The sequence below is a fragment of the Rousettus aegyptiacus genome, unplaced genomic scaffold (genome assembly GCF_014176215.1).
Source record: "Rousettus aegyptiacus isolate mRouAeg1 unplaced genomic scaffold, mRouAeg1.p scaffold_m13_p_5, whole genome shotgun sequence".
Lineage (NCBI taxonomy): Eukaryota > Metazoa > Chordata > Mammalia > Chiroptera > Pteropodidae > Rousettus > Rousettus aegyptiacus.
The window spans coordinates 3,184,065-3,207,180 of record NW_023416308.1 but is presented as its reverse complement, the minus strand read 5'-3'; the positions used below and the strand labels follow the sequence as shown (position 1 = coordinate 3,207,180).

The 23,116-nt window shown below is 52.2% G+C and overlaps 2 protein-coding genes across 3 annotated transcripts; one reads left to right on the top strand and one right to left on the bottom strand.

The window, feature by feature from the left end:
• Nucleotides 1-1,002: 1,002 nt before the first annotated feature.
• DDX55 (DEAD-box helicase 55) lies at nt 1,003-14,322 on the top strand. The gene is made up of 14 exons (XM_016153729.2): nt 1,003-1,168; nt 3,208-3,258; nt 3,350-3,436; nt 4,338-4,429; nt 4,509-4,571; nt 6,497-6,646; nt 7,205-7,394; nt 9,028-9,110; nt 10,417-10,548; nt 11,338-11,430; nt 12,050-12,164; nt 12,613-12,781; nt 13,095-13,387; nt 13,609-14,322. The coding sequence occupies exons 1-14, from the start codon at nt 1,061-1,063 to the stop codon at nt 13,771-13,773; spliced, it is 1,791 nt and encodes a 596-aa protein (XP_016009215.2). The 5' UTR covers nt 1,003-1,060; the 3' UTR covers nt 13,774-14,322.
• EIF2B1 (eukaryotic translation initiation factor 2B subunit alpha) lies at nt 13,002-23,061 on the bottom strand. 2 transcript variants are annotated; one of them, XR_004950815.1, is made up of 10 exons: nt 22,911-23,061; nt 22,052-22,153; nt 20,831-20,967; nt 20,593-20,709; nt 18,904-19,016; nt 18,307-18,375; nt 17,381-17,456; nt 15,985-16,110; nt 13,414-15,330; nt 13,002-13,187 (listed from the first exon to the last, which is right to left on the bottom strand). XR_004950815.1 is itself a non-coding variant. In XM_016153730.2 (9 exons), the coding sequence occupies exons 1-9, from the start codon at nt 22,921-22,923 to the stop codon at nt 15,166-15,168; spliced, it is 918 nt and encodes a 305-aa protein (XP_016009216.2). In that variant the 5' UTR covers nt 22,924-23,061; the 3' UTR covers nt 13,389-15,165. The 2 variants fall into 2 exon arrangements, 1 of the variants encoding a protein (XP_016009216.2); XM_016153730.2 differs by lacking the exon at nt 13,002-13,187 and having other exon boundaries at nt 13,389-15,330.
• Nucleotides 23,062-23,116: the final 55 nt, after the last annotated feature.

The following is a 23,116-nucleotide window of genomic DNA, read 5'->3' as shown; positions in this document are numbered from 1 at the left end:
ATTATAATCCTCATTTCAGAAATAAGGAAACAGGCTTGGAAAGGGTCCCAAGTTCAGATAATAATAAGTGAAGCCCCAAGTGCAGATGCCGCGGCGTTCTTTCTCCTCTGCCTTTGCTTTGGGAGCTGTCTGTGGATCTCCCATTTTATAAAACAGTTGTCAAAGGTGTTTGAGGATGTGATGAAAATGTTGCCTCGGGCTTTTATTCCATTCCAGTCGACTGGAGTCTGCATGAGTACCATTTCCATTTATCCTAAAATACTGACTGCTACTAGCTGTAGCCACTGAGATTAAGAAAATAAAAATCCTCCATTGTCGGTATCTATCTTTTATTGGGGGAGGTGAAGTGAATACGTGTCACACAACATGCTGTGGGGAAGCGGTTGTAGCGACCCGGAATGGAAAACATCACTTAGGTGACATTGGAAAAGTCCTGATAAATGTAAGGAAGCAGGCCGCGCACATAGCTGGAGCCCCGCACATAATGTGAGCAGTGAAACCTTTCTGAATGATGGAAGCGCGTGGGCCATCACAGGTGAACAGAGGAATGAGAAGACAGTGTTCTTGGTTAGGACTCCGGCGTAACTTCCTCAGACCCAAACCCACATTTATCATGTAGCAGGCACTAGATCCCCACGTCGACCCGATTTTGCATTACAGTGAACTGCGGCTCCGGAGCTGGGGTACATGTCTGTCCTCCCTCCACTGCCCTCCGGCCAGCACGCGGTACGGTGCTGCCATCTGCCTCCAATTAGCGGAAAAAGCGGGAGCCGGAGCCGAATCCCTCCCGCCCCAACGCCTGCTGGGCGTGGAAAGGCGCCCTGAGCCTAGGCGGCAGCGCCGGATGACTGGCACCACTCCGGCCTGGCCCCCGCCACCGGCTTTCACTCTCCCGCGGTTGGTTTTCCACTCTCTCGGGGCGAGGGCACCTTCCGCGCCCCCCGGAACCTGGCTGCTGCGGTGCGGTTCCCGGCCGGCCTCGTTGGCGGCGCAGGCGGCCGGAAGCGGAAGTTCTAGCTGGCGACACTCCTGAATCCCGGAGCCGCGGGGTGTGCGCGCCATGGAGCATGTGACGGAGGGGTCCTGGGAGACGTTGCCGGTGCCGCTGCACCCGCGGGTGCTGGGCGTGCTGCGGGACCTGGGTTTCCCGTACATGACGCCGGTGCAGGTACTGGGCGCGGCCCAGGGAACGAGGGGCCGCCCCGCGCAGGGGGCAGATGGGGAAAGGCAGGCTCAGAGCCGGCCAGGCACCCGCCGAACGGGGCGCGGCCGGTCGGCCTTAGCATTAGCCCTCGCATCCAGGAGTTCTCACCCTTCCAGCGGGGACTTCTGCCACGTCTCCAGGCTGCCCGGACTCGGGCGATGCCAAGCTGCTAGTGACTCAGGCAGGCAGAGGCGGCTGGCGGCGGCGCACCTGTGCCGGGGTCCTCGCGCCCCTGCCCACCTCCGCCTTTGGGTGCTAGGATTTAAGTGCCTGGTGCATAGCCTGGCCCATCCCCTCTAGCTGTCAAACGTCAGGCAAATGTCTCAGTTTTTCTATGCTTCATCTCCCTGCACTGTGAAATGACGAAAATAACATTGCCTGCTTCATGGGGTTGTTGTGGGGATTAAGTAAGACAGTAGGCAGGTAATGGGAGCTAGCTCAATAAATGTTACCTGTTGCTATTGTTGTTTCTACCGCTGTTATTGTGTGGGTGAAGCGAAGTGCCCTGGCCCAGTTTATTCATTTATTCAAGAAATTTATTGAGGACATATCAGGCGCTCTCTTTTAGGCTCTTTGGGTTTTGTAGCGTTGGTCCCCACTTAGGGGCTTTATTTTCTAATGCAGGAAAGAGAATGGAGTCAAGGAATAAGATAATTTCAGTTGCTGATAAGTATTATGAAGGAACTGAAACAGACTGATGTGATGGACAGTGACAAGAAGGTACAGGATAGGAGGAATGATAGGGTGTCAGGAAGGATGTCACTGACCTGATAGCTGAATGATTGAGAAGGAGCCGCAGTGCAAATGCTCTGCGGCGGGAAATGGGCTTGGAGAAACAGCCCGTTGTGGCTGGAGCCTCAGGAAGGGTGGCCGAGACAGCAAAGCAGGGTCTGTGTTGTGCAGGCTCTTGTAGGAGCTTAGAGTTAATTCTCAGTGCAGTGGGAAGCCATCTTATATGGGAAGCTGTGCAACAAGGGAAGGGATCTGACTGCTGTGCAGAGAATGAACTTTAAAGGGGTAAGAGGAAGAGCAGGGAGGCCGGGAGGCCATTGTCACTAATAGATGGTGGTGGCTTGGAGTAGAGGGAGAGAGCGGTGGATATTGTGAAGTTGGGTTCAAGATTGCTTTAGGGTTGCTGAGGGACCAGATCGGGGGCTACGAAGGAGGAATGTAGATGGATCTGGAGCTTTCTGTCCTTAGCGTCTGGGTGGATGGTGGCTCCTAGAAGTGTTAAAATTGTGTATGCGGCTCACATATTTCTGCTGGACAGCAGTGATCTAGAGCAGAGTTTCTCAATTTCTGCGCCGTTGACATTTTGGACTGGATGCTTCTTTGTTGTGAGTGCTGTCCTGTGCATCATAGGCTGTTTAACAGCATCCCTGGCTTCCACCTGCTAGATGCCAGTAGCACCCCCGACACACAGACACACACTGGCATTTGATTACCAGAGTGTCTTCAAGCATTGCCAGGTGTTCCTTGGGGCCACCTGGATTGAGAACTGCTTGTGCAGAGGCCGTCGGAAAAGTCAGATGTGTTATGATGGGGTGAGCTCAGCCTCGGGGGAGCAAAGCAAGGGTCCTGGAGAGGTGACCTCGAAGTCAGGCCCTGAGCCTGTTTCAGGTTTAGCCACTGGTTCCTGAACCCAAAGGGCCAGGCTTTTCATAACCCCCGGAGGCCCGCACAGTGTTTACAATGAGAGGGTTTGTGGAATCATTGTTCTCTGATATTAGAGTTGGAAGGGACCTTCAAACCCTTCCTGGTCCAGAGCAGAAAAGCAGGTGAGGCAGGTCTAGAATTCAGGACTCGCGAACCCCAGCTCGGCTCGTGTTCCCCTGCACGCATGTGCAGACACTGCCGTCATGGTACCTCGGGGTGCCTAGCGGTGACTCTGCTCAGAGTCCGCTTTGGGGTGGGGCCCAAGGCGGCCCCGTACGTGCCCGGGGCTTTGGCTCATCTGTGCAGTCACAGATCTCTCTAACCAGCGCTTTGCCCTCTCTGCTCAGTCCGCAGCCATCCCTCTGTTCCTGAGAAACAAAGACGTCGCTGCGGAAGCGGTGAGTGCCCGGCGTCAGCGCGGCCCGTCCTCCTGTACCCCTCCAGAACGAACCGCGAGGGAAAAGCAGCCAACGCCTTCTCCCCTCGCAGGTCACCGGCAGTGGGAAGACGCTCGCTTTTGTCATCCCCATCCTGGAAATTCTCCTGAGAAGGGAAGAGAAGTTAAAGAAGAGTCAGGTGGGGAGAGCTAAGTGCCTTATCTTCACTTAGTCGTCGCAGAGGTCACAGTTGAGTAGGAAGCTGGTCGGAAGCTCCAGAACATAAAAATACAGCCTGTCCTCATCATGTGCAGATTCTGTATCTGCGAATTTGCCTCCTCGTTAAAATGGACTCGTGGCTCCACGGTCAGGACTCGTCGTGCTGCCTCGCTTACCCGTGGGCTTGCGCAGAGCGGTGACGGATTTGGGTTGCCTGCCGTGCACCCCCCGGGCGACACTGCGTTCCCGGTTCCGCTCTCCCGCTGTAAACGGGTCCCTCCCTGCCGAGGGATTCGCATTTTCTGGTGAATCACGGGTTAAAATGGCCCCAAGCATAGTGCCGCCCCGCCGTCCGGCGTCCCTGCGTGCGGGAAGGCTGCGGCGCGCCTCGCGGAGATGACGCGTGTCGTACCTCCGCTTCACCCCGGCGCGGGGTCTCGTTCTGGCGCTGGCTTCAATGGTAACGAGTCAACAGTACATGGTACACAAAAACGTAAACCAGGGTTATGTGCTGATGGCTGACAGACGTGAGCAGAGGCACGTGGGAAGCTCGCCCCGCGTTTCTCCGAGGAGCAGGGGTTCAGCGTCTACTAATTCATGTTCGCGGTGACTTCAGAGAACAGAAGTGCCGTGAATAACGCGAGCCGACCCGGATTCAGTCGTCGGGTGCACTGTGACCAGACGGTGCCGAGCGCGCCCCGGAAGCGCCGTTCCTCTGGGAGTCTCCCCTGCGCGGCGCGGGGCGCGTGTGTGCGGGGCGCGTGTGTGGGGAGTGCGTGTGTGCGGGGCGCGTGTGTGGGGAGTGCGTGTGTGCGGGGCGCGTGTGTGCGGGTCGCAGGCCCGTGCACTGCTCATCGTGTCCCTTCCCCCCACGTGGGCAGGTCGGAGCCATAATCATCACACCCACTCGAGAGCTGGCTATTCAAATAGATGAGGTCCTGTCGCATTTCACGAGGCCCTTCCCACAGTTCAGGTACAGTGGCCGCCGTGTCCCTGCCGGCCGCGGGCCGTCGTGTCGCCTGACCTGCTCACAGACCTGTCTCTTGTCGTAGCCAGATTCTCTGGATCGGAGGCCGGAATCCTGGAGAAGACGTTGCGAGGTTTAAGCAGCAGGGGTAGGTTCGCTTGCTCTGCTCATCTCTTTGCTTGCCCTTGGCACTGAACCCGAGAGGAATCGATACGTGATCCAGGCCTGACCGGAAGCTCCCCTTCCAGTCTTGACCTTCCCCCCAAAAGGTTTTCTCTCCTGATCAACCTGCCGTTTTGCTTGCTGGCTCCTTCCTTCAGCCCTGCTGAACACTTGCCTCCAGCGAGCCTTGCCCCTGCAAGGGATGGGGGGCGGGACGGGGAGTGGCCCCCCCACTCTCTCCAGGTGACTCTGGGGCCCTTGTCTTCCCTGGACTCTCTCTACGCGGTCTCATCCTTCACTGGGTGGTCTCTGACCTCGTCCTGAGCCCCAGACCTACGGACACTTGTCCGCCTGGCATTTCTCCTGGCCTCAGCGGCTGCAGGCATCTCAAATGGGAGCCTGGAGTTTTAGCCTCAGACTTGCACCTCACCTGCAGATCTCCGTTCTTCGGTCCACCCATGTGCTCCTGGAGTCTGGGAGTCAGCCCTGACGCCCCACCGTCCCCCCAGGCCCCGCCCCGCTCGCTGCTCACGTTAACCGTGACCGAGTCCTTTGCGTTGTCTCACCAAGGCGTGCCTCTGACCTGTGGCCGCCCGTCCCACTTGGTCCCTCCCGGGTCCTGCGGTAGCTCGCTCTCTCCCGCGTTTGTCCTCTTATGATCCACTCCACGGAGCGACCCAGAGTGGCCCCTTCAGAGCGCCAGTCTGATCACATCGCTCCCTGAACACTCTCGTGGCCCTGTAGGCTCTGATGTTAGTACGGGGCCTGCGAGGCCCCCATCCCCCACTGCCACCCCTTCCCTCCCCAGCCTGCTGCTGCAGTGACCTTGCTGGCTTCTCGGTATCGCGTGGGCCAGGTGGCCTGGGGCAGTCGGGACAGTGCCTCTTGCAGCGCTTTATCTTCAGAGGCTGGTGCAGTACGGAGCATGCCGCAGGTGGTAATAGATATTCGGGGTGCGCACTCCACTACGGGGTGCACGAGCCCTTGGCTTTCATTCGGGCCCTCTGTGCATAGGGCTTGCAAAGGGCAGTGATAGGTTTTGTGCCCAATTTGGTAGTCAATGTTTATGAAGAGAAGTCTCTTCTACTGAGTGCTCACTATGTCCAGCTGTAAGGTGAGATGCTTTCCATTGGGGTCACAAACCGGTTCCTCTGGGGGTCAGGTTGGGGGTGAGGATAATATAACTGCGTGAAGGGGGTTGGAGGGGTTGGGAAGAGCTGGCCGGGAGGCACCAGAATGCTCGACTCCAGCTGGTAGCTGCTGGGCAGGACTCTGGCTCGGTGTTGACAGGTTTTGGGTTTTTAAAAAGAACATGGAATTCTAGATTTTTGTGTGTTATCTCTCGATTTTTTTAACCATTGGCATGTAATTCACGTTTTTAAAGATCTTACTGGTCAGCCAGTCTTTGGGGCCACACTCGGTTTTCAGTCTGCCAGTCTGTGATCTTTACATAAAAGTATCTCGACTTCAGTTCGCGTCCTCATTTTGTAGATGAGTTAGTTACCTGGGGCCTAACGTGGCTAAGTGCCGTGTTCTCGGTCAGTGGTCTGCAAACCTCTCTGTAAGGGACCACACAGTCTGTCACAGCTTTCAGCTCTGCTGTCGTGGTGTGGAAGCCACCAGAGACCACGCGTGAATGAAGGGGTGTGGGTGCCTGCCAATAGAATGTCATGGGAACAGGCGGAGGCCGGACTTGGCTCATGGGCTGGAGTCTGCGGGCCGCCTTCGGTCTCAGCCCGGAGCCGGGTCTGTCTCCCCCGCAGCCCGCGCGGTCCTCACCCTGCAGCGTTCCTCCCTCGCTCCTGTCTCCTCTCTCTTCCCTGGGAGCTGGGTGACTTTGGGGGGATGGTATTTGGAAGCAGTAATGTGCACAGGATCAGAGAGAGTGGGCAACGTTAACTGTTTTCCAAGTGGGAACATCGTGGTGGCGACTCCAGGCCGCTTGGAGGACATGTTCCGGAGGCAGGCCGAGGGCTTGGACCTGGCCAGCTGCGTGAAGTCCCTGGACGTCCTGGTGCTGGACGAAGCAGACAGACTTCTGGACATGGGGTTCGAGGCAAGGTGCTGGACTTGGGGCTCCGTTGGCTTTGGGCGACACCGAACGCGGGAGGGAGAGCGCAAGGGAACGAATGCCCTCGTTCCCTCGTGACCGTCTGCATTTCGAATCATCAGGCGGTTGGGGCCCGCGCGCTCTAGTACACCGTAAGTTCCAGTTCTTCATGCTCCTTAAGGTGCATTTCCCTTTGCGGTTTCTTTAATTTTTTTAAAAAAAATAAAGAGCTCTGTTGGTATATAATTCATATACCATATAATTCACCCACTTAAAGAATATAGTTTAGTGGTTTTTAGTCTCAAGAAGTTTTGTTTCATAATTTCACACGCCACTTTTAATTGCCTCACATTCTGGAAGTATAATTATATGCTTCTTTGGAGAAACCTTGGGGAAATGAGGACATAAGGAGAAATGAAAATCCCCTGTAGTCCCACCTCTCAGTGTATCTGCTGTAAATATTGTGATAGTTTCTCCTTGTATTTAAAGACCTGTGCGGTTTCATAATGCAGTATTTTTGAATTATGCTGATGAATGAAGCACCCCTCCCCCCTCCCCCCTTTTTTTAGCATTAACACCATCCTGGAGTTTTTGCCGAAGCAAAGAAGAACGGGCCTTTTCTCTGCCACTCAGACGCAGGAAGTGGAGAGCCTGGTGAGGGCCGGCCTCCGGAACCCCGTGCGGGTCTCGGTGCGGGAGAAGGGCGTGGCGGCCAGCAGCACCCAGAAGACCCCCTCCCGCCTGGAGAACTACTACATGGTGAGCAGCGATCCGCTGTCCTCACGGCTGGGGTCTGAGGCGCGGCTCGGTGACTGCAATTAACTACACTGTGTTGTGTACTTGAAATTTGCGAGGAGGGTAGATTGTAAGTGTTCTCACCAAAAAATAAGAAAAAGCTAGCCACGTGACGGGATAGACGTGTTAGCTACCTTGAGTATCATTTCATTGTACACATGTATCAAATCATCACATTGCACACCTTAAATATATACGGTTTTTATCTGCCAATTATATCAATAAAGCCAGAAGAAATAAAACAAGTGTTCTAAGCTAAGGCAATTCAGTGAAAAATCTTTTTTTTTTTAATTTAAACTGTTTTCAATAAGCTTAGTTCTGTCTTTCCTTTTACATGATCAACTGTAATAATTGTTTTAGTAATGTATTTGGCTTTTGTGTTTTGCTTACTTGAAAAATGCTTAATTTTTTCTTAATCTTCCCTGTTTCATCAATATAGTATACAGTGTTTTCACTAATATGTTAACTTTTTGCAATTAAAACAAGCAAAAATTAGTAACAATGAGTGTTCTAGGGATTAGCTTATAGTTTTCTAGGAAAGTAAATCTGTAAAATGATACCCCGTGGTATATTTTAAAATGCATTTGGGGACAGAGCAGGACTATTGTTATGAGTGGTCATGCTTGCTGACTGCGTAAGTTAACGTGGGCATAAATGCATGTTAAGCATCGTCCCCAAGGACAGTGGTGTGGATCTCCTACCTCCAGGCGAGCATATGCTCTTAGCACACGTGTGTGGGGTGTGCCGGGTACAGGCACCGGCGAGCACTGGGTTCCCGGGCCTGTCAGAACGGGCCCGAGTTAGAGAACGGCACAGCCGGACGTGCAGGTGACACACACAGGTAAAGGGTAGACTCGCTCTCAGGGAGGCTGTGCTGGTGAACAGCGGTCTGCTGCTTTGTAACCTTGCGCACAACCTTGGCCTCGGGAGCCACTGTGGCTGCTGTGGACTTTGCTGTTGTGCGTCATTTCAGTGATTGCATTTAGAGATGTGTGCGTGCATGAGAAGAAATTCCAAACTGAGGATTTGGTTTTGGTAAAAATAGGGGGAATGCCTCCCGTGAATTTAAATGCTCCAACCTAGTCCCTGGTGGAGCTCTTGATTGCATTTGTAAGGTAGACTGGAGTCTGTCTCCATGGAGCTCTTTCAAATAATTACGTCCATTCCTTTCTGAAAACCCGTGTTCACCGCAGAGTAGTGATCTTGAACTTGGTACATCAGTCTCCTGGGAGTGCTTACCTAATGTGGATTCTTGGTCCAGTCTTAGACCTACTGAATCACCGTGCCCAAGAATCTGCTTTTTAACCCTCCACCCTGCTCATGGTGTTTGGCCGGCACGGTGCTGCCTGTGCATGGGGATTTGGGAACTACTTTATCACATGACCTTGTGTCTCAGGTATAAGATTTTGTGATTTATATGTCACAGCGGCACATCCTGATGTTTATTCTGAGCTCGGTGGACTGCTGAACATTCTGACAAAAGTGTCTTATTCATGTAAGAACCTAGATTCTTTAAAATTGAAGGCTGAAACTGAAAATGGCTGTGGGGATTATTATTGTCAATTGGTTTTTATTAGTTTGTCTTTTTATTTTGTAGGTGTGTAAGGCGGATGAGAAGTTTAATCAGCTGGTACATTTTCTTCGCAATCGGAAGCAGGAAAAGCACCTGGTCTTCTTCAGGTAATGAGCGCTCTGGACTCTGGCAGGAGTCAGGGCCCGGCCGCCCCTGGGACGCGCAGATGCGTGTGGCGCTCAGACTTGGGGTTGCTCTGAGGTGGAGGGAGCGAGCATGCGGCTGTCCGGCCTCGGTGGTGAGGGGGCAGAGGAGGAGGTGGTCGGGGATGGCATTCGATCAGCGCCCCGTGTCTGTCGCAGCGGGGTGTCCCTGCCGGCAGAACGCAAGGTACAGGACAGATGTGGTGCTTCTTGACGCCACCCGGAGGATATTTTTTCTTTTTCACCTGTCATTCCGCCAGTAAAGTGCATTAGCTGTTGACACGTGAAAGCGAAACAGAGTTCACAAAACCGCACCCGGCAAGGCGGGCCGCGTTCCTGATGTTCTCTGTTCTGGTCCCGACTCACTAAATTGATTTCGGGACCCGCCAGATTGCTCTCAGGATCTGTGGGTCGCGACCTTCAGTGTGTAAAACCACTTTATTACGTACTGTGTGACTTGTGGCGGGAACAGTGAAGCAGTCACGGAGCACAGGTACCTGAGACACGGGTGTTCACGTTGGAATCCTGCGGCCTGGCCTGGCGGGAGGGGCACCGCAGGACCCTGACCTCGGCTCTGGCCCTGCCGCTTGCCCAGTGCCTCTCCCTAAGCTGCGGTCCCCTCACCTGCACATGGACTTGACGTTGGGACCCCTCCAGATAAAGGGCCTTGGGGGTGAACGTTACTAGGAGGGTGCGGCACAGGGAGCTCACCGACCCAAAGAGAAAGTGGGGTGCCCAGCCCTATCGAAGATGGGGTCCAGGGGCCCCGGAGAGTGCTGTGACCGTGTGTTTAGAGCCCTTATGTTGTCGGTGACTCGAACCTGAGACCAGGTACCTAGGAGGGGGTGATGGATCTGACTTAGGTTGTCCCCTGAGCCCAGGGGTCACACTGATGGGGGAAGAAGCAGTTCCCCAAACGAGCAGGGATGTTTCGAAATCTTAACGACACTTTCAGACGTCATTGTCTGTGTTATGAGGGACAGCCTGCGTTAATTCTGTTCTCAGGGCAGGGAGAGCCCCCCTTGCTGGGACGTCTTTAGACAGTGAAAATACATCTTTGGGGTTTTAACTCATGTTTAAGGGGTTTTGTCAAAGGATTAGCTTTTCACTGCAGAGAGGGTTTGAGGTTCAGAGCCGAGCTGTGGGTGGAGTTCACAGCTGTCTCCATGTTTCCCAGAGGATGGGGTCATCACTGTCGGGGCTCACGGCCTCCCCCACTCACTGCGGAAGGGCCGGTGACCAGCGACCACATCCTCTGTCCCTCCTGCAGCACCTGCGCCTGCGTGGAGTACTACGGAAAGGCCCTGGAGGCGCTGGTGAAGGGCACGGAGGTCATGTGCATCCACGGGAAGATGAAGCACAAGCGGGACAAGATCTTCACGGGCTTCCGCGGGCTGCAGAGGTGGGGAAGCTTCGCGGAGGTGGGTCTCCAGCCACCGCACGCGCCTGCCCGTCCCTCTGCCCCAGAGCCCCGCGGGTGACGTGTCCACGGCCTGCAGCCCCCTCCGCCCCAGTTACCACATGCCCTCTGTGCGGACGCCCAGAGCCCGTCCCTCTGTCCCGACCCCACTGCACGTGGCGGCTCCCCTGCTCGGTTTCAGCTCCAGCAGAACGGAACCCGTGTGCTGTGTGCACGCCTGGCTCCCCGGTTCCGGCCCGGGGCCTGGCCGGTGGGCATCGTGGCAGCTGGTGAACGGGTGAAGCGGGCGGTCCGGAGCGAACCGTGGCGTCCAGCTTGCCGGCTGTCGTGCCGGCGACTGCACAGCCGGGAACGCGGGGCTCGGCGACCATAACTCGGTTCTGTCTGTGCATTTAAGTGATATTTTTCTGTTTTCCTTAATTATGAGCATCCCTGCTCTGTTAAAAGCACTCTAAGGCAAAGTGATACAACCATTATATCAGGGACGGAAAATTCCACTGGTTTTCTTAAACACCTGTGAAGCTTAGACCCTCTAGTTTTTTTTTTCAAGTGAAAATATGCTAATTTAAAAAACCCTTTCACTGTCTCCTCTCACCTTCTGTTTTCATTGGGGATTTCTAAAGCCCTAGAGCGTCTTAGGAGGAAGGAAAAAGGAAACTCGCGGGTCTCTAGAACCTGCGTGTTACAGCTGCTGTCGCCGAGGTCAGTGAAAGCTGCCGGCGATGGAAGCGGTGGCGCCCTCACGCAGAACGCTGTCTTCTCACTTTCCAGCGGGATCTTGGTGTGCACTGACGTGATGGCCCGGGGAGTAGACATTCCCGAAGTGGACTGGGTTTTGCAGTACGACCCTCCCAGCAACGCCAGGTACAGCACGGCGTCGTTCCCCTCTGCCTGGGGCCTCGCTAACGGGATACGAATCCCGAGGAAACAACGAGTGACGGTTGCCAGGCGTCATTTACCTGGCAAAGATAGGCGAATGGGTGACTCGCTGTATGTCAGTAGCGATTCCACGGCACACAGCAGTTAAAAAGCATTTTCAAATGAAAGGCATTTTTCAAGTTCTTGTGGAAACTTACATGATAGAATGTTTAAAGGAAAACAGTATGTCACACCGTAGATGAAGATTTGTTATTCTCCCAAGGTAAGCAGGCGTTCTTAGTAAGTGCTGTCAAACATGAACCCCTGAGCGGTACTAATGGTTATTTCTTGGTGGAGGCCTTACAGGGCCTGTTTTGTTTTTTTTTTTTTTAGACTTTTCATTATTTTCCAGTTTTTCTGTTAGGACCATCAGATCGTCAGATAGGAATAAGTTTAAAAGCTTTCTAGTTCATTATCTGCCTTACGGGATCCTGCCTGGTTTGCAACGTGCCAACCCTTCTGGTTCAGCGCCAGTGAGCGGTAGAGCGGGACCGAGCCGGGCGTCCGGCAGCCCCGGGCCCCGCCCGCGCCGTCACGTGACCGCGCCCCCTTCCTGTGTTCGCAGCGCCTTCGTGCACCGCTGTGGCCGCACGGCGCGCATCGGCCATGCCGGCAGCGCGCTCGTGTTCCTCCTCCCCATGGAAGAGTCCTACGTCAGTTTCCTGGCCATCAACCAAAAAGTAAGTTGTCATCGCCCTCCACGTGGAATGCCGTGACGGGCGGCTGGAAAAGTGCTTTTCCACAGGCGGTCTGGAACTCACGTCGGGGGCTGGCGAGGGGAGTGTGCAGCCCCGCGGGCTGTGGGGACAGACACCAGCCTCGTCCAGGGCTGCAGCCACCACTCGGCGGTGTCACCACCAGCTGAGTGTCACTGCTCGGGCACGCACGCTCAGTGTTGCCGTGCTTTCCAGCCGGAAATCAAGACTGTTACGCAAAATCCGATTGTAAAACTTAAAATTTAACATCCTTTTTTGGCCCAAGTAAAATACTTGGGTTGGATTTTGGCTTCACAGCCTCTGATCTGAGATTAAAATGACCTGTTTGCCTCTGGTTTTGTTGGCGCTGGCTGAGGGGCGGCTCTGGGGGCGGGGCTTTTCCAGCCAGGAAAAGTGACTGGCGTCTGTGCAGTGCCCCCTGCAGGAGATGAGCCTCCAGGAGAGCGCCGCGGACGTCCTGCCGAGGCTCCGGGCCCGGGCCCTGGCCGACAGAGCCGTGTTTGAGAAGGGCGTGCGCGCGTTTGTGTCGCACGTCCAGGCGTACGCGAAGCACGAGTGCAGCCTCATCTTCAGGCTGAAGGGTGAGCGGGGCGTCTCCACCTTCCGTGTCCGAGGGCTTCACAAGTCTGAAACTGCTTGTCCTGTAAAAGCCTCGGGCACGTGTCAGCCTTAACATTTCCTAAACATTTAACAGGGAGTCTTCCTGGGCTTTGAGTGGGCACAGTAAACTGGCTGTTGAGTAGTCCTTTTTAGTGAAAATGTAATTATTTTAATTCTCATTAAAATGAATCCATCAGACCATTTGATTAGAAAACTTTTATTGCTCGGAATCTTCGCAGGTTGATTCTCCTAATCCTGTTTTGGGTGCTAATGCTGATGTTTTGGTTCAACTAGATCTTGATTTTGCTGCTCTTGCTCGGGGTTTCGCCCTGCTCAGGATGCCTAAGATGCCAGAACTGAGAGGGAAGCAGTTTCCAGACTTTGTACCTGTGGACATTAACACGGACACCATCCCATTTAAAGATAAAGTCAGAGAGAAGCAGAGGCAGAAACTACTGGAGCAACAAAGAAAAGAGAAAACAGAAAATGAAGGGAGAAGAAAATTCATAAAAAATAAAGCTTGGTCAAAGCAGAAAGCCAAAAAGGAAAAGAAGAAAAAAATGAATGAAAAAAGGAAAAGGGAAGAGGTAAAGTTCGCAGTTTTGTTACTTACATAGTCAATTCAGAATTACGAACAGGTTTTGTTGAAATAGTACTTTTTAATAGGAATTGCGTGGGGCTCTCGAATTTCTGCACCGCAGTGGTGACCTGGGTCTGTGCGCCCGTCGCGCCTGAGTAAGAGCTGCTGCGTTCACTCGGGTCGCCGCCGCCGAGAAATTCAGTGTTCTGTTGGTCTCTCTGTCCCCAGGGTTCTGACATCGAAGACGAGGACATGGAGGAACTTCTTAATGACACAAGGCTCTTGAAGAAGTTTAAAAAAGGCAAAATCACTGAAGAAGAGTTTGAGAAGGGATTGTTAAAAAGTGGCAAAAAGTCAGTCAAGGCGGCAGATTGCGGAGTCACAGATTTGTAGGGTGGCTGCTGGTCCCCGGGCCGCGGGCGAGACGCACGTGGGTGCCCCGCACGCCGCAGGCAGCTCACGTCGGCAGGAAGCGTCTCACCTCTGCAAGCTGTCGGTTCAGACTGGGGCCAGATGGGGGAGGATTCGCACTCCTGACTGTTAGTAGAAACATGCCAGCCTCGAAGAGGTCACTCGAGTGTAAATAATGGATGTCAGTATTTATTTCGCGTGTCATCTATACTTAAAGAGCTCGTTTTCTGGGGCGACTTTACACTTATTTTTTAACGCGCAGATACCGGAGTAGACTCGGTTGTAGGCTGTGTACGGTTCCTTCGTGTTTTCAGGCATCTGACCTTCCTGGGTGTCTGAGCCCTGGACTTCAGTTCCCTCTCTGAGGCACTGAGCACCTGCGCAGGGTGGCCAATGCTGCTGGCATGTTTCTTTTTTTAGAAGAGTCCCCAGTGCTGTTTTAGGGGGGTGTCTAAGAAACCGAGGGAGCCGGTCATACTCTGGGAAAGAAGATTATTATGCCTCTGTTGAATAAACTGTATTTTCTTCGCACCAGCTGTATCTTAAGTGTGTAAATGTGGCTACAAGGTGCCTTCACCTCTGTGGCCAACAGTGGGGCTCGGGGCAGCGCTCAGTCCTGATGTAACACCGTATCAAAGTCTCATGTAATTTATTTGAAAAGTTGCTCAGGTCCCAAACCTGTTAAATGAAATTCACATCATTTGCAGATGCAGAATTGAAGTTTACAAATGTTCTGGAAGGTGTCTTAAGTGGCGAGCCACGTGGATACTCCCGCTGACTGCCGCTTGTGTCCTCCTGGGGCTCTTTGGGTAGTTTCCACTCCGCTCGGCTTGATGCTGGCCAGGGGTTGGCGGCCCCTGGCTTGTGTTCACTGGAAGCCCGAGGCCAAGTGAGCAAGTGTTTTCTACCTTTCTTACAAGGCGCCACATGTATCGTGTGTCCTGGGCAGCTGGTGGCCAGTGAGGAAGGGGTACCCGGCCGCAGTCAGGAGCACCTGCTTTTTTAGGCCTGCATCTCTTTGAAGCTTTTGGCAAATTCAGTCCAGAGAGCAGGGAAGATGGAGGGAGGGGACTCAGGCACATCTTTCATTGGTTAAATAGCCAATAATCTAACCTGTATTTCTGGAAACATGAAACGAATGGAAGTGTCTGGAAACCGGCAGCATAATTTGAGTTTTGAGGAACCATAAACATAAACGGGATGGAAATGAAAAAAAGAGTCTCCAAAACTTACTCACAAATTTAGGTCCTTAGTCCATTAATCTTGATTCAGAAAAAGAAATTCAGTCTTGGACTGGCTCACGCGGGTCTGCGAGGCCGCTCGCCCTGCCCGCCCGCGTCGGCTGTCCATGGCGGGGCAGGGGCGGGCCGGCGCTTACAGGTACAGCTTGATGAGCTCGTCGCTGACGGCCGAGGGCGTCAGCACGTCCAGGTCTGTGAACAGCAGTGTGATTAAGGACGGGGAGGTGTAGTCGACCCACGGGTGCTCCTCTTTGAGGTCCTGTCCAGTGTGCACAGACTTCAAGGTGGCGGCCTTATACTAGGAGACAGGAAGCAGATGTTAGTCTGCCCCCCACGTCCGGGGCGCTGCAGGGCCGAGGCCTGTGCGACCGCCTGAAAGTGCCCCCTGGAAACGGGGAGCAGCCAGCTGAGCAGCACGCTGGCGAGGAGGGCAGTGTCGCCTGGGCGGGCCCGATCTTGGCGGCCTATGGGCCAAGGGCACAGTGTCCCCTCACCAGCGTGCTGGATCCACGCAACAGCCTTCGCAGACGGCTGACGATGTGCCAGGCGCTGCGCTAAGCTTCCCCATGGATCATCTCAGAATTGTCACGACTGATAAGACCGTTATCTTGTTGTATAGACAACTGAAGTTCAGCGCTTACAATGAGCCCAAGGTCACACAGTCAGTAAGCGGCAGAGATGGGAGCTGAGCCCAGAGTACGCTCCAAATCTTGGACCGTTCGCCACCAGCCCTTCCCGGCTCCTCAGCCTGTACGAGAGACTGGAAGACTGAAAATCTGGGTACGAATTAGACTCTGCGAGTCTAACCACCATCACTTCATTTTTGTATCCCAACTGCTGGAGAAAGTAGCAACGGGAAGTGAATAACTTCCTGAAACATTATCAGCAATGCATTTTTCCCAAAGGTTGCAGGTTAGACTCAAATACCCCTTCAAATATGTCAAACTCTTACCTTAAACTTCTCCGGGACGTCTTCTTGGTTTAGTGGGAAGAGCCGCACAAACTTGAAACTCTCTGCAACCACGTAGAAGGGCTTGTTCTGTGCTTTGGCGCACACGGCCATTTGGTTGGTTCCAATCTGGGAATCAGAAAGGAGAGAAGGATGACATCTCATAGCATATCTGAAGAGGAAGCAACAAAAAGTGTACAGGGGAACACAATATATGTAATTCTGGCTTTGGAATTAAGGAGGATCTTTTAAAAAAAGAAAACAGACATTTTCTCAATGATATACAAATGCCAATAAACACATGAAAAGATGCTCAAGAGTCTGAGTCATTAGGGATGTGCAAGTCAAAACCACAAAGAGATTCTACTTCACACCTACTAAGATGGCTATAATTAAAAAAAAACCCCAAATGACAAGTGTTGACAAAGATGTATATAAACCGCAATCTTTGTACGTTGCTGGCTGGCATGCAAAATGATGCAGCCGCTATGGAAAAGATTGGTTGTTTCCCCAAAAGCTAAACACATAATTACCGTACGGGCCAGCAATTCTTTTCGGTATATACCCCAAAGAACTGCAACCAGGAACTCAAATAGGTAACTGCACACGCAAGCTCACTGCAGCATTATTCACAATAGCTAATAAGTGGAAACAACCCCAGCGTCCATCGGTGGATGAATGGAAAAAGCAATGTCCATCCCGACAGTAGGACATTAAGAAGTGTAGTAGTGCCACGTGCTGCTACCCAGGTGAGCTCTGAGAACAGCCTGCTGAGTGAAAGCCCAACTCGGAAGGAAAGACTGTGACTCTGCTCAGATGAGATGCTGAGACTAGGCAAAAATTATGGCGACAGAAAGGACGTTAGCTTAGGGCATGGGAAGGGGAATGGTGAGTTTTGCTTAACGGTGACAGAGTTTGGGGCGATGAAAAAGTTTTGAAAACTGGTGATGGCTGCATAACGTGCATGTAATTAATCCCATCGAACTGTATACTTAAAAATGATAAAATGGCAAGTTTTATGTCACATATACTTTACAATACACAATCATAAACATTTTTCCATGTTAACCAAACTGATAGAAAAAATTTAACATTATACCTGTCAAATATGCTCAATTAAAAAGAAAAACCAACCCCAAATCCTAATTTCAGTGAAAACGTGTTTTGAGGAAATAGAAGTTATGTTCTCTTAATTTATTCAGATTGGTCTCCAGGCAGAAGGAACTCTAACCAAGCTGGATGCCAACGCAGGGCCCTGTGGAACCCAGGAAGGATCGGACAAGATGGCACAGCCCTGAGGCAGGTGAGGGACCGAACGCTATCGCAAACGCCGGTGGGTGGCCTCGGCCCCCCCGGTCCCTACGCCGGAGCAGGAACTGTGGCGGGCTGACGCTCCTACCTTGTTGATGATGCCTCCGTTTTCAACGACTCCTTCAGCACCAACGATGACAAGATCCACTTTCTCCATGATGTAGCTAAGGAAATTAAAAGATAATTATGCTCTTTCCTTGGCTCGTTAGTAGCATCACCACCTGCAAAGACTAGTATTCCAATGTCACTGCGTTAAGTTCCTCTTGCGACTTTCTTCAAAAGAGCCCTTAACACGTGAGACAACCCGGGCACCGCTACTGGTTCTGCTACCAGGGGCGTTAAAGGCTGCTTTGATCACGACCCCACTGTAAGGTGTACACCTGACCTGCCACCTGGTACGTGCACACACGTGTGTGACAAGCAAGAACTTCGTGGCCTGGTATTTATCACCGCCTAAGGCACACTCTATAAATCTGACGTGACCTAAGTTAGAAAAAAGTGTCACGTAACTCAATCTTTCGGGTAGGGCGAAGGCCAATTTCCCTTTTAATATGAGCAATGGGCGGAATTCTTGACAATGCTTACTCTTAAACGTATTCTTAATTTCTTAATCATCTGCCTTTTGTTTTTCTTTCCAAGAGATGAGGATTCCCGTTTTCCCTTGTGAGGTGCACTGACAATCTGTGGGACGTGTGACCTTGGTTTAAGTGGCATGGGTGAGACGAAGAAGCCCAGAGTGCTACCAGGAGCACTGCTCAGGTACGCTGACCTTAAGCCGACCTTAGCACCGTGATACGACGTCACATTCTCCGCAGCACCCTACGGCCCTGCCTGCTGGTAACCGTCCAGACCTCACGAGCTCGCTGGTTTACTGCAGCTACCAATTAGAGGTGGGACGCTACCCAGTTCAGGTTTATGAATGGGACTCATTCTTCAGTCTGGAAACCCTGCTCCCAACCCGCCCTGGGAGTGGCTGAGGAAGCGTACTGGCGGCCGGGGAAGCCAGGGACTTACCCAACAGCAGCATCCAGGACCACCGTGACAGGGACGTTGAGGTGGCAGAGGGCTTTGGCCATTTTCTTACTGGAAATGACATTTGAGAACATTAGGGAAAAGCAGAGACAGTGCTCTAGTGGTGTCATCGTGAGTCACTTAACTGACAGTGATAAATCATGTTAGCCTGAAACTCAGTTAATGGATTAAGGGCTGATCCCAAACTCTGGATGAAGGAAACAAGAATTTGGGTTCTTCAGAAGGAAGTAAGTGTTTCAGGGAAACTATATACTCTTGGGGACTCTGGGTAAGATGCAAATTTAGAAGAAAAAATTTTTATTTCATTATCTGCTGGATAGTTCCCCGGTTAAAAAAAAAAATCTTTTGAATTGACACAATCTCTTGCTGTCCCCCTGATTTAACAACTAAATAGGCCCTGTACTGTGGCCCTCCGCAAATGCACAGTGGTCTCTCATCCAGGGGTGGGGACACGGTCACAGGCAATGCTGATTGACTGGTCAGGGGACACGTTCTGGCTCCTCTCACAGTGGATCCTAACCCTCAGTTTGGTCTTTAAACATGACTGCTGGGCGCATAGTCCAAGAGAGAGATACTTGCCCCGATAAGTCAGGCTGGGACTCTGTGATGTACACGCTGAAACGCTTCTTGGCTGCCACAGCTGCTTCCAAGACCCTGAGGACCACTCTGGAGTAGGCGTGAGTTAATATTCTCTGTGGACCGAGACAGCGCTGTCAAAGGGGCGGGCGAGCTTCCCATGGTCACCCACACCCTGGGCCCCGCTGATGCATGTGTCTGGGACCCGAGAGCTTTTCTGCCTGCTTTCCCACAGGTCAACTATCATCAGGAGAAAAGACGCTGATGGTACTCTGAGTTTAAGACCATATACCAGTCGGGAAGGATTTCTGCCGGAGGGATTTGTTACGGGGCCCCTCACCCCACAGCAGGCACAGAACTGGTGCCCACGCGGTGGACAAGAGCCTCCGTTAGGTTGGGTTTTCTAGTTCTAAGACATGGGTTGCACACCTAGGCTTACAGGTACTAGGCAGGGAGCAGGGAGCATAATAAATGCAGTGGGCTGGGCAGGGCTAGCAGCGACATGGAAAGGCTGAGTTCCAGCTGTTGTCACACGGTCCCACTGTTGCCAGATCATCTGATTTTTCTAGGGGAGCCAAAAACCCAATGTTTCAATATTGGCTAACTGACTTTTAAGAATCTATAAACAGTGTCTGCGGGAAGTGCAACCCACGTGGGCTGGGGACAGTTCGCAGACACTTACACGTAACCTCACCTCTGCTGTGCAGAATGGAGCCCAGAGGACCCCGCAACTCAAGATGGGTGGACACAAGTCCCTACCTCCTTTCTGGGCCTCGCCTGAGAGCTTCTAGAAATGCAGGTTCTCAGGACCCACCCAGACCTACTGAATCAGAATCCGCATTTAATAAGATCCCCAGGCGGATCATCTGTGCGTTAGAATTTAAGCGGCTCCGCCTTCAATTTAGTCTACATCGGCACCGACGCAGGTGGGGGTGTCACACAGTAAACGACACTGGGGCAAGCGAAACCCACGGAATGCCGATGGCCCAGAAGGAGGACGCCTCTGGGACAGCGGCCACAATCTTGCTTCCACTTGGCTAAGAATACCTTTGTCCGCAACCGGCTTTTGTACAAGCTCCACTCACGCCCATTATTATGTCATTTATTTAATAACATACTTCAAAGTTTGGGAAGAGGGTAATAAAACAGGACAAGATTTCGGAGTCGAAATGCAAGCAAATCATTTTCTGGTCAGTGGAGGCTTAGACGGCAGAAAGGGACGCGGTGGGAGAGACGTCATTAAGTTTTATTGTCCCTGCGCTGGGAGACTGACTCGACTTGCGGCTCCTGTCTTTCCTCACTTACAAACACCTGGCAGCTCTGCACGTCTGTAATCGCATTTGAAAGGAAGTGAAAAAAAAAAAATCCGAGTCCAGTGTTAACCTTCAGCAGGAAGGCAGACAGTATTAACCAGTGACAAGAGCTGTTCTGTCTTGATTTAAATTCAGATTAATTTGGTACGGATCCAATAATGAAAATGCTCCTTTAGTAAAAGAGTCCACGCACACCAGCTCACTCATCCCCAAGTCGATGAGGTATGTGCTGCTGTCACCCTGAGTAACCTGCAGCACAGAGAGGTTAAGGGACTTGTCCAAGGTTACACAGCAAGGTAAGTGGCAGAGGCGGGATTTTACCACAGGAGTCCCACTGCAAAGTCCTCACTCCCAGTCACCGCGCATGAGGTCTACTCACCGCCCCGTCTTTGATGAAAGTGTGGCACAGATCTGCAATTTTATTTCTCGACAGTGATATTCTCCGGAGGAAAAGCTCTCCCCGCTCAATCATGATCTTCTTACATTTGGAATAATCCTGGGAGGAAAGAGCAGAATGAGGGGAAGGGGACGATTCCGGCGGAGGGGAGACCACCTGCAGCCAAAACAGAGACGTGGGAGAGGGACGCGGGAGAGGGACGCCAGGGCGGGGCGCTTACGGAGTACTCGAGGGAGGCGAGGCTGATGAAGCGCAGGAAGAGCTCCCCGCCCGAGGACACGGCCACCGAGGAGTCCACGCCACACAGGGTTTCTATGGCGCTGGTGAGATTCGCTCTCAGGCCCTGGATCGTCTCCCCTGCATTGATCACATGAGCAGTGTGATGTTCATTTTACTGTATCACTCCCTGGGTGGGTCTGCCATTCATTCATTCATTCATTCATTCATTCATTCGACCAAGATTTATTGGGTGCATATTATATGCCAGCCACGATTCTAGATGCCAGATATATCGGTGATCACGACAGGAAGGGTCCCTGCTCTGATGGATCACCCTTTCTAGTGAAAGAGGCAGACAATAAACATGCAAAGAAATAAGCAAGTTAATTATAGATTATAATAAGGACCAAAAAAAGCAGGATGAGGAGGAAGGTGAAGCTACATCAGAGTTAACAGGGGTGGCTTTGTGACAGTACGGGCCGTTTAAACTGAGACCTAAGTAAGAAAGGATCGAGTGCAGAAAGATCCAGTAGGAAAGGTTCCAGGAGCAGACTCTAACAATGCACAGGCCCTGCGACAGGAACAGACTTGCTATGAGAAACGAAGAGAGGCTGGCGTGGCTGAAGCACCGCTCAGCCAGGGACAGCAGGGAAGGACTAAGTAGCAGTGGCAGATGAGGTCTGCGAAGCGGTTCGGTGAGGCTTAGGTGTTTGGATGTTATTGAACGTACAGTGGGAAGACAGTGGAGGTTGTCCTATGGACATATACATCTCTAGTCCAGCCCTTCATTTTAAAAAAAGCTTTAGTATTTCGCTTATACAAGATGTCATGCTATACTCAGATGCTTACATTTGGAATGCCTGAACGATGATAATACCAGAATTTATTCTGGAATGTTTTCTGTAGCATCTGCACATAATCTGGCACAAGACAGAAGCTCAGTAACAGCTGTAAAGCCGAACTATTGCTATAATTTAAGCTTCATGGTCAACCTGATATAAAATGGCCACTCGATTCCACGTATATTTCTTTTATGAAAGGGAATCCATTTCATGGTAGCTTGAGGACTCTCTCCAGGTTAAAAGGAAGACTGAAACGAAGAAGCTGGGCTTGGGGAGACATGACTGTACACAGGCACGCATACACCTGTCACTCCCACACTTCCGACAGTTACTAGAAGGCTTTCCCAGGGCGCAGCGTGTTCAAGGATGGCCCTCTTTACCTTTGTCTCGCTTCAAGAACTCCAGCAAAGTCCGTATGGCAGCCACTGCTGAGGCCGTGTCAGGATCTTCTTTCATCTGAGACTTAAAGTATTCGATTAACTCTGGGGAGAGAGAAAAAGTGATTCATCAAATTCATTTATCGGGATGTAAGGCCAGAGAGCTTTGTCAACAATTGTTGATTTTAAGAAGCAACATAATTTGAAAACTTCCTTTTCACGGTGTTTGGCTTTCAGGGGAATGATAAATGTCGATGAGAACAGAGATGACAGCTACTAAATGATAGTGAAAAGTTATTCTTCCTTATCCTTGACCCCAAGTTCTGAGAGAATCCCAGAGTTAACCACCTTATCAATTTCATCTGTACCCTTGCAGACAGTCTATGATAAGTCAAGCCTATTCACATACAGACTTATTTACTGTATGTAGAGGTCCACCACCCTTTACTTAACACAAAAGTCTGCCCTTGTATTTTACTTAATAAAACGCTTGATAACCACACTAGATGAGCACGTCAAACACGCTTTATTTTCTGATCCCAGTACCGGATCCCACAGAACAGGGAATCTTATTCCTACTCCACGTTATGAGGAAAGCAAGACTACGAAGACCTGCATACTTCGTCCAAAGTCTCATTTCTCTGGACAAAGGCGCTGGAAAGAAGCGCCTGGGGATACTCTCAGGGCCCTTCCCCTGGATACAGGAGCGAATGGGATCCGCTGTAACTAGAGGAGCCACATCCAGCCGAGCAGCCTGAGCTTGGAAAATGACCTCTCCCGGAGCCCGGCCTGGGCGTGCGAGGTGGAGGGGCCCCTGCGCGGCTCCGCTTTAGTCCCGCAGGCCCGTTCCATCCCGACTTACCCTTGTTGTCCATGGCGCCCTCCGGAACGCGGAGCCCGAGGGGCCCGGAGACGCCCGCGCGGCCTGGAGAAGTCCCGCGATCGCGCGCGGACTACGAGCTCCAGGGACTGACAGCGCGCGGCGCGGCTCCGCGCTCCACTTCCGGCGCGCTGGGGGCGGGGCCGTGGGTACGGCGCGGGGTCTGGGTCAAACCTCCGCGCGCGTCA